Consider the following 15,414-nt stretch of genomic DNA (forward strand, 5'->3'; position numbering starts at 1 on the left):
GACCCCTGAATTATCTCTACAGCCCACATTAGAAAGGACTTTAGCTAATGACAGTTGGAGTTTATGCTTGAGAACGCTCTTAGGTTGGCTGAAGGGAGAGCCTGGAAGCCAGGAGCAAGGATATGATGGGTTCAGTGGAATTGGGGCCAGACAGAGAGGAAGGTAACAACAGCCTTGCCTAGAGCTAATTGCCTGCTGGTCCTGCTCTGCTCTCTTCTCTCCAGCAAGTGAAGCAGTTCTTGCTGTTTTCGCGCCAGCGGCCAGCCCTGGTAACCCAATACCTGCAAGACTCTGAGAGCAGTGAGCCCAGCTTCAGGCCCAGTCTGTCTGTCAACCGTCACCTTGCTCTGGAGCACCGTGCCTGCCCCTTAAAGGACCCTGCCTGCAAGAACACAGTCTTCACCCAGGTCCGCACTACCAGGGTCAGACTGAGTGGGGGCAATGAGTGGGCTTCAAAGGCAAGAGTTGGAAAAGGTCTTAACACAAATATGACTTTCCCCTGCTCCCAGGTTTATGAAGGCCTCAAGCCCTCTGACAAGTTTGAAAAGCCGTTGGATTACAGGTATGACATGAGGGTGAGGATCTGCTGAAGGTACATGGTCACCTACGCACTCACCCAACACCTCTACCCCCTTGACGTACCCTTATATTACTCCCAACTCCTGGCAGAAATCTCTTCACCAGCCCTGACCATGCTGATCACAGACCTCACTTCCAGGTGGCCCTGGTACTACAACCAATGGTGGGAGTGCATGTTTATCGAAGAAGGCATCTATAACCATGGTGAGGCCCATAGGACAAACAAGGGTACTCCTGCTGGTGTCCAGACTCCCGGCCACAATAAGGGGTATAATTGGTACCCCGTTTTCATAAGCGCTATGAGAGCCCCTACTTAAGGTATCTGTCTTACTTCAGCTGGTGGTTTTCGGGACAGCCTGGCAGACATGTCGGAAGAGCTGTGCCCCAGCTCAGCAGACACCCCTGTGCCCCTGCCCTTCTTTGTGCGCACTGCAAATCAGGTACCCCCACCCCTAAACTTCCAGATGTTTTCTGCTCCTCTGTCTCTTTGGGTCCTTTCCAGGCCAGGGGACCTGGAAACAGGCAGGACTGAGCAGTCCGGCACCTTCAGTGGAAAGTGTTTAGGGAAGTTTTCTGGGGAAGTCTAGGGCAACAGAGAAAGGTGCATCCCATGCTATGCTGACAACTTGTATCTTGGGCAGAGCAATGGCATTGGTGAGGCCCGGGACATGTATGTGCCCAACCCATCCTGCCGAGACTTTGCCAAGTACGAGTGGATTGGACAGCTGATGGGGGCTGCCCTTCGGGGTAAGGAGTTTCTGGTGAGTGGCCTAACCTACAGTCCACAGGTCCACCATGACCTCAGGAGGGAGAAGGGCCTGCATGCCCGGGCAGCTGAGGCTGAGGACGTGGTGGTGTGTATTGTGCAGGTGCTGACTCTGCCTGGGTTCGTATGGAAGCAGCTGTGTGGGGAGGAAGTGAGCTGGTCCAAGGACTTCCCAGCTGTGGACTCCGTGCTGGTAAGCAGGGCCTGGAGTAACTACTCCCTCTGCCCAGCCCTGAATGTGGCCTCTTCCTGCCACACTCCTGTTTTCTCACCAGTTTTATCTACTTCCAGAGCTTCAGCTACTGTCACTCTAGTGATCCCCAATTCTTTACCGCCAACCCCAGCCTATCTTCTAAACCAAGGGTCATCTTTTCCTCTGCTCGAAGGGTGGGGATCCTTTGTCCCCAGATGAAACCTCAGAATTTTCTCATCTTCCCATCTCAGAGGGCATCACCACCCACATTTTCCTAGAAATGAAGGTCTTCATTCCTTCTCCCTCACCTCTCGCATTCTGAAAGTCCCTCTCTCACTGATGTCCCTCTGGATCAGGCCCTCCATTATTATTTTTAATGGTGTTTCTTTTTTGTTTGTTTGTTTGTTTTTTGTGGTTTTTGGGTCACACCCAGCAGTGCTCAGGGGTTATTCCTGGCTCCAGGCCAGAAATTGCTCCTGGCAGGCACGGGGGACCATATGGGACGCCAGGATTCGAACCGATGACCTCCTGCATGAAAGGCAAACGCCTTACCTCCATGCTATCTCTCTGGCCCCCCCCCCTTTTTTTTTTTGGTTGGTTGATTGGTTTTTGTTTCGTGGCCACACTTGACAGTGCTCAGAGGTTACTCTTTGATATTCAGGGACCATATGTTCTTTCTTCCCTTTTTTTGGGTGGGGGACTCCACACCTGGTGATGCTCAGGGTTTACTCCAAACACTGCACTCAGGAATTACTCCTGGCAGAGCACAGGGGACTATATGACATGCTGGGGATTGAACCCAGGTTGGCTGCACTCAAAACAAATGCCCTACCCACTGTACTAACGCTCCAGCCCTGGTCTTCCTTTCTGGCCCAAACACTGTAACAGCCAATGTCTCTGTCTCCTTTCCTATCCTACTGAGTGTGAGTTAATTCCTTTTTCTCTCCTTGTTTCAATCCCTCAGTGGGCCTCCCTGAGCTTAGTCTAAAATGTAAACTTCAGGTCCAAAGTGATAGCACAGCAGGTTAGGCATTTGCCTTGCAGATTGACCCAAGTTCGATCTCTGACATCTTATATGGTCCTCCAAGCCTGCCAGGAATGATTTCTTTTTTTTTTTTTTCTTTTTTTTTTTTTTTTTGGTTTTTGGGCCATACCCAGCGATGCTCAGGGGTTACTCCTGGCTGTCTGCACAGAAATAGCACCTGGCAGGCACAGGGGACCATATGGGACACCGGGATTCGAACCAACCACCTTAGGTCCTGGATCCGCTGCTTGCAAGGCAAACACCGCTGTGCTATCTCTCCAGGCCCCAGGAATGATTTCTAAGTACAAAGCCAAGAGTAACGCCTGAGCACCACCAGATGTGGCCCAGTTCTCCCCAAAATAAATACAAAACAAAAATAAATAAAATGTGAACTTCAGAAAAGTCTAGGAGATTCCTATATTTCCATCCAGATTCTTGGTTTTAATTCAGGTGCTAGCCAGACAAATTTTCAGATCTTTTGTGCCCTTCATCTTATTTTAAGATTTTTTTCTATTTTATTTGTTTTGTTTTGTTTCTGGGCCACTTTGGCAGCGCTCAGGGGTTACTCCTGGCTCTGAGCTCAGGAACTACTCCTGGCAGTACTTGGGGGAACCATATAGGATGCAGCCAACCATATAGGTTGCATGCAAGACAAAACACTTTCCCTGCTGTGCTATTGTTCCGGCCCCTATTCTCACTCCTCCTTCCCTCCACCATGTCTGAATCATCACCATGTCTCAGACCTAGTTTCAGTGCCAGTCCTTGAGAATGCTGGCTCTGGCCCCCGAAGCTGCCTCGGCGTTGTCTTCTTGCTTTCCCAGCCCCATCCCTTCCACTGAGACTGCATGGGAACTGCTCTGCCTGGCTATCTCCACAAAGGAGATAGCCCATCCCGGACTCTCCCCACAGGTGAAGCTCCTCGAAGTGATGGAAGGAATGGACAGGGAGACCTATGAGTTCAAATTTGGAAAGGAGTTAACGTTTAGCACTGTGCTGAGTGACCAGCAGATGGTGGAGCTGATCCCTGGGGGTGCCAACATCGTGGTGGGCTATGAGGACCGATCCCGTTTCATCCAGCTCGTGAAGAAGGCACGCCTAGAGGAGAGCAAGGAGCAGGTACCCCCTGCTCCCAGAGGCCCCATGGATGTGTGCGCGCCACACACACACACACACACACACACACACACACACACACACCACCCTACACCACACCACCCACGCCACACACACACACACACACACCCACACACCACCCTATACCACACCACCCCCCAAGTCACAGTACATCCTGAGAGGCTGTCATTCCTCACTCCCAAGAAGTTGACTGGGAAGCACAGGAATGGGACATGGTGATAGTACAGTGGGTAGGGTGCCTGCCTTGCATAAAGCCAACCTGGGTTCAATCTCCAGCTTTCCATATGGCCTCCCGAATCTATCAGGAGTGATCTGTGAACCAAGAGTGAGCCAGAATAATCCCTGACCGCTGCCTGATGTGGCCCCAAAAATAACAATGAAGAAGAAGCCCCAGGACTGAGCCAGCTCTCCCATTCTCTGCCCTGGGCTGTGCCCTGTTCCTCAGCTAGCCTACCTCCCTTCCGCAGGTGGCAGCCATGCAGGCTGGTCTCCTGAAGGTGGTGCCACAGGCTGTACTGGACTTGCTGACATGGCAGGAAGTGGAAAAAAGGGTGTGTGGAGACCCCGAGGTGACAGTGGAAGCTCTGCGCAAACTCAGTGAGTGTGGGGCAAGCAGGGCAGCCCCAGGCACAGCGGGGCTAGAGCGCTGGGGAGGTTGGAACCTTGGTGGTCAATTATGGCCTCGTTCCCACCAGCCCAGTTTGAGGATTTCGAGCCATCTGACACGCGGGTGCAGTACTTCTGGGAAGCACTGAACAACTTCACCAATGGTGAGTGGAAAAGTGCAGCCTGATGCCCAGGTCCCCTGTCCCCCTTAAGTTCTCTCAGCACATGCAGTGATTTTCTTCCCCACCCAGAGGACCGAAGACACTTCCTGCACTTTGTCACTGGTTGCAGCCGTCTGCCAGCCTGGATCTACATCCGCCCTAGCAAGCTAGAGTGAGTGCAGAGGGAGGTGGGGCCTGTGATGACAAGTCAGATCCCCGCCCTGTGCCCTGACAGTTTTCCCTGAGATGCTGAAATGCACTGTTCCCTCCACACCCCTAGCTGTGAGACCGCAGATGCACTGCCTGAGTCTTCGACCTGCGCCAATCTCCTCTTCCTGCCACGCTATGTCAGGTGGGTGTTTCTTGCCCCCTCGGGTGCGAGGAGCAGCATGGTTGCCATTGGGGGGCACTTTGTTTGCTTTAAGAAGGCCTATTTCTGGTAAAGGATACAGTGATTGTTGTTTTGTTTTGTTTTGTTTTGTTTTTTTAAATTTCTGAAAAGGGGACAGTCGACCAAGTAAGTAAAGGAACCTCTGGCCTGGAAGGAGGGAAGGGGATGATGCATTCTATGCTCAGAGAATTCTAAATTGCAGTGCCTCTGGCACTAACCAAGTCCTCACCCCCTCAGTGCCAAGATTTGTGAGGAAAAACTCCGCTACGCAGCGTACATGACATGAGCCCATGGAAAGAATGAGGTGGTGCCACTGGCTACTCAGGGGCCCACAAGAGGAAATCTTCAACGAAGACTTCTTCCCTGAGCCATGTAGGGTCTGTGCTTTCAACTTGAGCTGCCGTGTGCAGAGAAAACCAGTGCCCAGCATGTATTACCTCTGTGTGCAGTTCAAAGAGAGGCAAAGGTTGACTTGGGCCCAGTCCCGAGTGTGAATGTGCGGGGGCTCCACTCTTAGCCTCCATGCCAGGAAACTTTCTTGGAACCTGGCACCAGCTGTCGTCCATCCTGAGCTACTTGAAGGGGCTTCTAGCTCCCCATTCATGGACTTGAGACTTGATGCTGTGCTTTTTCCTCTTTTTGCTGCCTTGTCTCTGGCTTCAGCCTAGATTTGACATTGCAACTCTGGAGGATAGTGGGGAAGGAAAAGAGCATTCTCCACGGCCACCCATCTAGGGAGGAAGCAGCGGCTGAAGTCCCCCTCCCTCAAGACTCCACCTTCCATCCCCAAAGGGCTGACTATCCTTCCATCTAGTTGCATCAACAAAGTCCCATCTCCTTCCATGCCACAGAACCTATAACTGCTCACCATTAAACATTATACCATTGCACCCCATTCCACCCACACTCTGCAGCTCCTTCTCTCTGACTCTCCAGATGCCATTTCATCCCCAAGATTTTGTACTAGTTAATGCTATTTTTCTAAAATCTTCAATCATTCCCCTTTATCTCTGTTGAATGTAGCACTGCTTCTAGTCCTTACCCACCTCCCTGCCCCAGTCATCTCTGCCCTGCCTTTGGCCATAACACTCCATCATCATAAGTCTTGCACATGAAAAAGTATAATGAATAAATAATAATAACTAGTTTGCTGGATCTTGCTGAGTATATTTGTTTGGCTTGCTTGTGGTAGCACAGGGAATAGATACTAGAAGTCACTCCACCCTGGGAGAGATTGAGAGGGTTCTCTTAGGATTTAGGTCCCACCTAGAAATCCAGGGAAATGGTGAGGCTTCACAGTGACAAATCTCCAGTTCAAATAGGGAAGCCTCGTCATTTCCCTGGCCTTGCATCTCCTAGGATAGGTAAGGTGACTTGGAATTTATGTGGCTCTTTACACTTTTTTTTTTTTTTTGGTTTTTGGGCCACACCCGGCAGCGCTCAGTAGTTACTCCTGGCTGTCTGCTCAGAAATAGCTTCTGGCAGGCACGGGGACCTTACGGGACACCGGGATTCAAACCAACTACCTTAGGTCCTGGAACGGCTGCTTGCAAGGCAAACGCCGCTGTGCTATCTCTCGGGGCCCGGCTATTTACACTTTTAATTTGGCTCTTCTGTGTGCTGAGCAGCCGCTCCAGGAGTCAGAACTCTGCTCCTAGCCTCTGTCAGTATGCACCCGGTGTGGCTCTCAAAATAAATTTCAATCATGGTTTTGATGAGATTTGGCTTAGTTGAAAAAAAAGGTTGCCGAGCACTGTCCTAGAACAATAGTTTTCACAGAACAGTTAGTTCACAGTTATTTCCTGTATCACCTCCCAAAAGTAATTGCAAGGGAGAGTCTAGCTTGCCTTGCATGCAGCCAACCTGATGATTGATCCCCATATGGTCCCCTGAGCCCAGTCAGGAGTGAGAACTGAGCACCACCAGTATGGCCCTAAAATCAAAAGAGAATTACTGCCTAGCTTGTGAAGGTGTTATAAATATTTATTGGCAAATGTTTTTAGTATAAATAGTGGGTTTTATTTCAACCTGGCAGTTGGTGAAATTATTTTGTTTCATTGTCCTACAAACTTAGAAGTATAGGGGCCGAGAGATAGCATGGATAGCATATGGTCCCCCTGGCAGGCATGGGGGACCATATGGGACACCGGGATTCGAACCAACCACATTTGGTCCTGGATCGGCTACTTGCAAGGCAAACGCCGCTGTGTTTTCTCTCTGGGCCCGGGGGCAATTTCTGAGCATAGAGCCAGGAGTAACCCCTGAGCACTGCCGGGTGTGACCCAAAAACCAATATATATACATATATATAAAGGATGAAAGCCATAATCCTGGGGCTGGAGTGGTAGCACAGTAGTAGGGTGTTGCATGCAGCCGACCCAAGACACACCTGGGTTTGATGCCCGGCATTCCATATCAAGAGTGATTTCTGAGCACAAAGCTAGGTGGAACCGCTAGGTATGACCCAAAAAAAAAAAAAAAAAAAAAAAAAAAAAACAAAAAGCTATAATCAAAACCTTAATCAAAAGCTTGAGATGGCTTTTGGTGGAAGCAGGGCAACATGACAGCCTTTCAGCTCCACATAGCTGAAGGGACCTTATAGAAGGAATAAGTGCACTTTTACAAACCTTGGGAAAGTACCACCTCCTCCCCACCCCATACAGTGGCCAGGCATCTTCAAGCATGAACCCTAGCTAGGTGGCAAAACTCCAGTGGGGTCGTGCACTCCTTCAGCTTTGTCCTCTAGGGGGCGACTTCATGCTGCTGCACAGCCAGGAAATTCCCGGCCAATAAACTTAGTCCCTTGGCTTGGGGCACCCACAGATAGGTCTGTTCTCCCCATAACAGTTTCACCTCCCAGCCAGGCTCCCTGATCCCTACATCTCGGGTAGTCCACAGCAAATATCTCCTGCAGAACTTTCCTTCCCATTAAGGTGGAGGGGCAGAAGTCCCCCACTTTCACCCAGTTGTTCTCTGCAGGTACCTCCTAGTTCAGTGTTTTTTCAACCTTTTTTTTTTGTGTGCAAAGGCATACCTTTTTCATGAAAAAAAAAAAATCATGAGGCACACCACCATTAGAAAATGTTAAAAACGAATTAAAAAAAAGTTAAAAGAAAATGTTAAAAAAATTTAATGCTGGGGCTGGAGAGATAGCATGGAGGTAAGGCGTTTGCCTTTCATGCAGGAGGTCATCGGTTCGAATCCCAGCGTCCCATATGGTCCCCCGTGCCAGCCAGGAGCAATTTCTGAGCGTGGAGCCAGGAATAACCCCTGAGCACTGCCGGGTGTGACCCAAAAAAAAAAAAAAAAACAAAAAACAAACAAAAAAAAAAATTTAATGCTGTGCCTATATTGATTATAAAGTAATTCTCTTGAATAGGAATCAAACAAAAAAGAAATTTCATAAATACTTTATTATGAAATAATCTAAGATTTGTCTATTTGTGAGCCAAAGCCACATGTTAGGATGAAATTGGAATTTTTCCCATGGCATACCAGACAATATCTCACAGCACTCTAGTGTGCCACGGCACAGTGGTTGAAAAACACTGTCCTGGGGCCAGAGAGATAGCATGGAGCTAGGGCATTTGCCTTATGTGCAGAAGGACGGTGGTTCGAATCCCAGTATCCCATATGGTCCTTTGAGCTGCCAGGAGCGATTTCTGAACGTAGAGCCAGGAGTAACCCCTGAGAGCAGCTGGGTGTGACCCAAAAAATGAAAAAAGTAAGAAAATACGCTGTGGGCCCAGAGAGATAGCACAGCGGTGTTTGCCTTGCAAGCAGCCGATCCAGGACCAAAGGTGGTTGGTTCAAATCCCGGTGTCCTATATGGTCCCCCGTGCCTGCCAGGAGCTATTTCTGAGCAGACAGCCAGGAGTAACCCCTAAGCACCGCTGGGTGTGGCCCAAAAACCAAAAAAAAAAAAGAAAAGAAAAGAAAAGAAAATATGCTGTCTGTCCTAGGCTAGCATGGGCGAGGCCCGCCTGTTTAACCCATCTGGCCTTCCTCAGTTTGCACCTGTAAGAAGTACTTTATTTCTCACTTAATCTTTGGACCTACATACTAAATTAAACTTACACTGTGTTTTTTAATTTGTTTTTCATTGAATCATTAATTTGGTGAACAAAGATAGGCATATATGTTAGGAACCATAGTAAATGCAATGGATAAAAGAGTAGTTAGAGGACTAGAGATTCGGCCAGTAATAAAGCACAAGCTTGCATGTGTGAGGTCCTGGGTTCAACCTTAAAACAACTAACAAACTGTGGCTAAGATATAATTTCTGTTTCCTTGGGAAGAGACATATTAAGCAGGCAATTGCATAAACATTTAAGAGCTCCAAAGGGGGAAGTTAAGGGTTTTGTTACAAGACAGAAGTGGAGTGGATGATTCTAATCAATGGTATGCTAACTAACCCCTTGGGGAAAATAATTAGACACTAAAGTCTATGAAAATCATGTTGAATCGTGTGTGTGTGTTTGTGTGTGTGTGTGTGTGTGTGTGTGTGTGTGTGTGTGTGAGAGAGAGAGAGAGAGGGGGGGGGTGTAAGATAAAACAACAACAGCAACAGCACTGGAACTGTTGTTAAGATTTTTCATTGGGCCGGAGAGATAGCATGGAGGTAAGGCGTTTGCCTTTCATGCAGAAGGTCATCGGTTCGAATCCCGGTGTCCCATATGGTCCCCCGTGCCTGCCAGGAGCAATTTCTGAGCATGGAGCCAGGAGTAACCCCTGAGCACTGCCGGGTGTGACCCAAAAATCACAAAAAAAAAAAAAAAAAAAGATTTTTCATTGAACAGAACAGTTGAGGACAAGACTGTTACTAGTACAAACATTTGACTTGAGTATCTGTGCAGAGAACATGGCCAAGGAGAGGCTGAGGCAGGGAATAAACCATGTGGATGTGATAGGCTAGATGAAGCTTATTCCCCTTATTTTCATTGGTTTTAAAGTATTCGTTGCAAGAAATTTTTGTTTGATTTTTGCTTTGGGCCACATCCTGCTGTGAGGTTACTCTGGCTTTACACTCAGGAATTACTTCTGGCAGTGTTTTTGGGAAATAGATGGGATGCCATGATCAAACCCGGCTCAGCCATGTGCAAGCCAAACACTATCAGCTGTACTTTTGCTTCAGTACCATTTACAAGGAATTTTCATAATTGTTATTTATTTAAAACTATAACTGACTGGGGCCAGAGCAGTGGCACAAGTGGTAGGGCATTTGCCTTGAACATGGCTAACTAGGACGGACATAGGTTCGACCCCCCAGCATCCCATATGGTCCCCAAGTCAGGAGCAATTTCTGAGCACATAGCCAGAAGTAACCCCTGAATGTCACCAGGTGTGGCCCAAAAACCAAAAAAAAGAAACCAAACAAACAAAAGAAACCCTATAACTGACAGGCCAGAGTGATAGCACAATGATAGGGCATTTGCCTTGCATGTGGCCCACCAGGACAGACCCAGGAATGATCACCAGCATCCGATATGTCCTCCAAGCCTGCCAGGAGTGACTTCTGAGCACAGAGACAGGAGTAACTCCTGAGTGCCGCTAGGTGTGGCCCAAAACCAAAATAAATAAAACTACATATGAATGATGAGGTTGCTTACAAGTTTTCTACAAAAATTATAATAAATAGGGGCCAGAGCGGTGGTGCAAGGGGTAAGGCATCTACCATGCCCATGCTAGCCTAGGACAGACTGCGGTTAGATCCCCCATCGTCCCATATGGTCCCCCAAGCCAGGAGTGATTTCTCAGCGCATAGCCAGGAGTAACCCCTGAGTGTCACTGGGTGTGGCCTAAAAACAAACCAAAAAAATTATAATAAATATATTCTTTATACACATTGGGTTTTTGTTTTTTTATTTGTTTTGAAATCACACACACCAGTGTTCAGTAGTGGCTTGCACCTGGCTCTACCTCCAGGGACCACTTCTGGCAGGGCTTGAACACAGCAGTCAAATCCACCAGAGGTGGTTCCTGAGTACAGATCCATGAATAACACTGGCGCACCACTGGGTGTTGCCCAAAACAACAAACAAAACCAAAAAAAACACAAAACTATGAAGTTAGTATTGGGTAAAGCAAGTGCCCTACCCTTCTTACTATCTCTCTGGCCCTACCTTGCATATACACTTAGTTTTTCTTAGGCTTTGGTTTTGATCTTTGGTCTAAACCTGGATCAGTACTCAGGTGGATCATATGCAGTGCCAGGTATTAAAACAGGATCTGCTGTGTACAAGACAAGCATCATAAATAACTCCTGTACTATCTATGAGGTCATTATTGTATTTGTTTTGGAGTCACAAAATTTTCTCACAAAAATATTCTCAGGGAATACTCCCTGCTCTGTGCTGGGCTGTCCTGGTGGTGGTTAGGCACTCTAGACTTTTGAGCTTCTCTCCAGTTCCCATCTCACCCTGTTCCTTTTTTATTTTTCCTGTACATCTTTTATCTTGTGTTATCTTCTAAAAAAAAAAAACATATAAAGTGGAGCCAGAGCAATAGCACAGCAGGTAGGGTGTTTGCTTTGGCTGACCTGGGTTTGATTCCCAGCATCACATATGGTCCCCTGAGCCTGCCAGGAGCGATAAGGAAGGAAGGAAGGAAGGAAGGAAGGAAGGAAGGAAGGAAGGAAGGAAGGAAGGAAGGAAGGAAGGAAGGAAGGAAGGAAGGAAGGAAGGAAGGAAGGAAGGAAGGAGAGAGGGAGGGAGGGAGGGAGGGAGAAGAAAATGAAAGAAAGAAAGAAAGAAAGAAAGAAAGAAAGAAAGAAAGAAAGAAAGAAAGAAAGAAAGAAAGAAAGAAAGAAAGAAAGAAAGAAAGAAAGAAAGAAAGAGAAGAAAGAAAGAAAGAAAGAAAGAAAGAAAGAAAGAAAGAAAGAAAGAAAGAAAGAAAGAAAGAAAGAAAGAAAGAAAGAAAGAAAGAAAGAAAGAGAAAGAAAGAAAGAAAGAAAGAAAGAAAGAAAGAAAGAAAGAAAGAAAGAAAGAAAGAAAGAAAGAAAGAAAAGAAAGAAAGAAAGAAAGAAAGAAAGAAAGAAAGAAAGAAAGAAAGAAAGAAAGAAAGAAAGAAAGAAAGAAAGAAAGAAAGAAAGAAAGAAAGAAAGAAAAGGAGAAAGAAAAGAAAAGAAAAGAAAAGAAATGAAAAGTTAAGTGTTGGGCCCGGAGAGATAGCACAGCAGCATTTGCCTTGCAAGCAGCCGATCCAGGACCAATGGTGGTTGGTTCGAATCCCGGCGTCCCATATGGTTCCCCATGCCTGCCAGGAGCTATTTCTGCGCAGACAGCTAGGAATAACCCCTGAGCACCACCGGGTGTGACCCAAAAAAATCAAAAAAAATAAAAAGAAAAGAAAAGTTAAGTGTTTTACTCAAGCTTACACAGAAATAGGGGGAGGTTCTAATACTGAATCCTCAATTCTTGTGACTCCAAACCAAATATCTTTTTGCAGGATCTCTCCCAGTACTGTCTTTATTTCCCTTTTCCTTTAAATTGCATACTTAAGAATTTTAAATTATGGGGCTTGTAAAGGAAAAGTTTCCCCTGGATTTGCTGACTGCCCTGATACCTACCCCCCTTCACAATTCTGGGAACTTAAGTTTCACCTGAGTTTCCTGACCGCCTTAAATCATTCCCCTATCTTCACAATTGTGGGAACGTGTAGACCCAGTTATAGTTTAACTTTCTTTCTGTTCCTACATGGTTTTAACCTGGTCATGTTAACCCTGTAAGCTTGCACCTGTACCTTGCAAAAATGTGATTGAGCAAATGCCAGATGTCATGTACTTCCTAAAGCCAATCAATCTACTGTACCTTTCTATTGTTTGAAATACTATATACAGCTTGTAAGCTCATGGCTCAGGGCTGGCAGTTTCTGGCTTATGCTGGATTCTAGACAGCCCCTGCATGCTTGTAATAGAAAATAAAACCCCCTGTTTTTGCATGAGACTGTGGTCTTGGTGTCTTTGAACGGCGCATCGTTCTCCTGGACTTAACAGGGCTGAGTGATATATGGCATGTGAGGTGCTTGTCTTGCATGTGGTTGCCCCAGGTTCAATACCTGGCACTCCGTATAGATCCCTGAGCATCACCAGTAGTGATCCCCGAGTTCAAAGCCAGAAGTAAGCCCTAAGTACCACTGGGTGTGGCAAAACATTTTTTTAAATTAGGGCCAAAGAGATAGTACAGCAGGTAAGGTACTTGCATTATGCATGGCTGACTCAGGTTTGATCCCCAGCACCATATATGGTCTCCAAAACTCCACCAGACGTGATCCCTGAGTACTGGGAGATAATTTCATCTGAGGTTCGAATTTTCTGGAGTAACTCCTGCGATAACCTGGGAATTATGCTATAGATTTAGGATCGCCCTTTGGTGCAAGGATAGATGATAGAAAGTAAGCAAACGTGACATCCAGTGCTCTTAAAGGTCTTGTTATACTTAGGTTTATTTTGAAGTTTTTTGTTATAAGTGAGCCACAAGCTCCAAAACGAGGATCTGATGAGATGCAGGTCTGGAAGCAGATTTTGATGCAGGAAATAATTCACATAGTGAAAAGGCACAAGAACGAACTAGGACAGGGGTCTCAAACTCAATTTACCTGGGGGTCGCAGGATGTAAAGTTGGGGTGAGAAAGGGCCGCATAAGGGATTTCACAAAAAAAAAAAAAGTCCTCAAAAGTCATTATTAACAGTTTTAATTATTTATTCTGAACATGAATAGAACATTGAGTGAAGATCATGAACAGTTCTTCTGAACATGGCATCTTTTGCCTACTCCTTGCTGCCAGAGACTTGACAGCGCTTCTTCTCACAAATCTGAACCACATTTGGCTTTGGAGAGGAAGCAGTTGAGACCCTCAGTATGGCTTGAAGATGATCGTCTTTAAGTCTAGACCTGTACTTTGACTTATTGAAGTTCAATGTGGAGAATAACTTTTCACACAAATATGTGCTCCCAAAAGGGCACACGGTGCGCTTGAACATTCAGGAAAGCTCAGGGAAGCTGGGGGGCAATTCTCTCAAAAATTGCCCATGCATGTCTGCTTTTCCACTAATCTCCCTGAACTTGGCTTTGAGATCAGAGTTGCATTGCAGGTCAATGAGCTCCATTTGAAGCACAGGAGGGGCATCTTGCACATCAAAGGAAAAGGGGTCCACAAAAATTTGGAAAGTGGCTCTGTGCTTTTTGAAGTCAGCAAATCTGTGATCAAATTCCTTCTCTAGCTTAAAAATAGCATCAGCATATTTCTCACCACTGAATGGTATGCCTGCATCCACAAGTTCCTTGCATGCTGGGAAATGGCAAAGGTTTGTTTGAAAGAGCTGGGGTTTCCATAACACAAGTTTTGTGGAGAATGCTCTCACGTTGTCATAGGCAGCACTGCTAAGCTGCCCCGGGCCTTGTAACATCTTGTTTAGTACATTCAGCTTATGTGTGATGTCAACAAGAAAAGCTAAGTCCATGAGCCATTTGTGATCACTCAACTCAGAAACAGCATTCCCATCCTTCTCCATGAAGGCTTTCACTTCTCTCAACTCAAAAAATCTTTTCAGGACATTTCCCCTGCTGAGCCAATGTACCTCGGTGAAATAGAGCACATCTCCATATTCTGACTCCATTTCCTCTAAAAAAGCACGGAACCTCCTGTGCTTTAAGCCCCTGGATCTGATTTGGTTGATGCATTTCACAACAACAAACATCACATTGTCACACGGCAGGCATTTACTGCAAAAGGCCTGCTGATGGATAATGCAGTGAAGAACAATGGCCTTCTCTACACCCTCCTCTTCAAGTGTTTTTTGAACAAGTGCCACCAGTCCATTTTTCCTCCCTGTCATCGATGGCGCTCCATCGGTTATTATTCCAACACACCTCTTCCATGGCAAACCTGCATTCTCAAAGGCATCACACAGATGCCAAAATATCTCATTAGTGGTGGTCTGGCCATGCATTGGAATTACTGTGAGCAGCTCCTCTGTCAATTCAAAATTGCAATCAACACGGACATAAATTGTGAGCTGCGCAGTGTCTTATATCTGTGCCCTCGTCAAGAGCAACTGAGTATGCATCAAAACATTTGGCTTTCTCACAACAGTTGATGATAAATGCCACTTGACATGTCAGAAATGCACTCTGCCACAGTGTTGGCAGAAAGGCTGATTTTGCTAAACTGACCTTTCTTTTCCAGACAGATAATACTTGCAGCCTGTAACATGCATTTTTTTTTTAACAAACTCTCCTTCTGTGAATGGTTTCCCTGCCTTAGCAATCATCTCACTAACCATGGTTAGTTCAACTGATGCAACATTCTCTTTGGTTGCTTTCTGGAAGAAATCTTGTTGCCTCATTAGACATGCTTTAAGACTGGCAACCCGCTTGGCTCTCTCATTTCCTTGATATTTTGCACACTCCTCAGCATGTTTAGTTGAATAATGGCGTTTCAAGTTGTATTCCTTGTGCACTGCAACTTTCTCTGAGTAAATAAGACATGTGGGGCTGCCCCTGTGCTCAACAAAGAAATACTGTCTCCCACTTTTCCTGAAATTGTCTGTGTTCGTCATCA

At 46.4% G+C, this 15,414-nt stretch overlaps 1 protein-coding gene and 2 long non-coding RNA genes across 3 annotated transcripts in view; all 3 read left to right on the forward strand.

Moving 5' to 3' along the window:
- Nucleotides 1-224: 224 nt before the first annotated feature.
- On the forward strand, nucleotides 225-703 carry LOC126011447 (uncharacterized). The gene is made up of 3 exons (XR_007496759.1): nucleotides 225-407; nucleotides 510-562; nucleotides 685-703. It is a non-coding gene; the product is annotated as an uncharacterized LOC126011447 (long non-coding RNA).
- A 49-nt stretch (nucleotides 704-752) lies between these two features.
- LOC126011690 (E3 ubiquitin-protein ligase HECTD3-like) lies at nucleotides 753-2,433 on the forward strand. Its single transcript, XM_049775500.1, has 5 exons — nucleotides 753-783; nucleotides 916-1,019; nucleotides 1,221-1,340; nucleotides 1,449-1,538; nucleotides 2,302-2,433. Exons 1-5 carry the CDS (start codon nucleotides 753-755, stop codon nucleotides 2,380-2,382), a joined length of 426 nt encoding a protein of 141 aa, XP_049631457.1. The 3' UTR covers nucleotides 2,383-2,433.
- Nucleotides 2,434-5,138: 2,705 nt separating this feature from the next.
- Nucleotides 5,139-15,414, forward strand: part of LOC126011441 (uncharacterized) — a 36,494-nt gene continuing 26,218 nt past the window's right edge. The window contains exon 1 of the long non-coding RNA XR_007496752.1: nucleotides 5,139-5,320. This is a non-coding gene — a long non-coding RNA (uncharacterized LOC126011441). The remainder of the gene's footprint in view (nucleotides 5,321-15,414) is intronic.

This window comes from Suncus etruscus, chromosome 6 (genome assembly GCF_024139225.1).
Source record: "Suncus etruscus isolate mSunEtr1 chromosome 6, mSunEtr1.pri.cur, whole genome shotgun sequence".
Classification (NCBI taxonomy): Eukaryota; Metazoa; Chordata; class Mammalia; order Eulipotyphla; family Soricidae; genus Suncus; species Suncus etruscus.

What these genes read in the sequence shown, in the direction of transcription:
- LOC126011690 (XM_049775500.1), top strand. Translation starts at nt 753, where the DNA reads ATGTTTATCGAAGAAGGCATCTATAACCATG. An exon ending in TTCGGGGTAAGGAGTTTCTG is followed by an intron (nt 1,341 to 1,448) that starts GTGAGTGGCCTA and finishes TGTATTGTGCAG; the next exon opens with GTGCTGACTCTGCCTGGGTT. An exon ending in CAGCTGTGGACTCCGTGCTG is followed by an intron (nt 1,539 to 2,301) that starts GTAAGCAGGGCC and finishes TACTCCTGGCAG; the next exon opens with AGCACAGGGGACTATATGAC.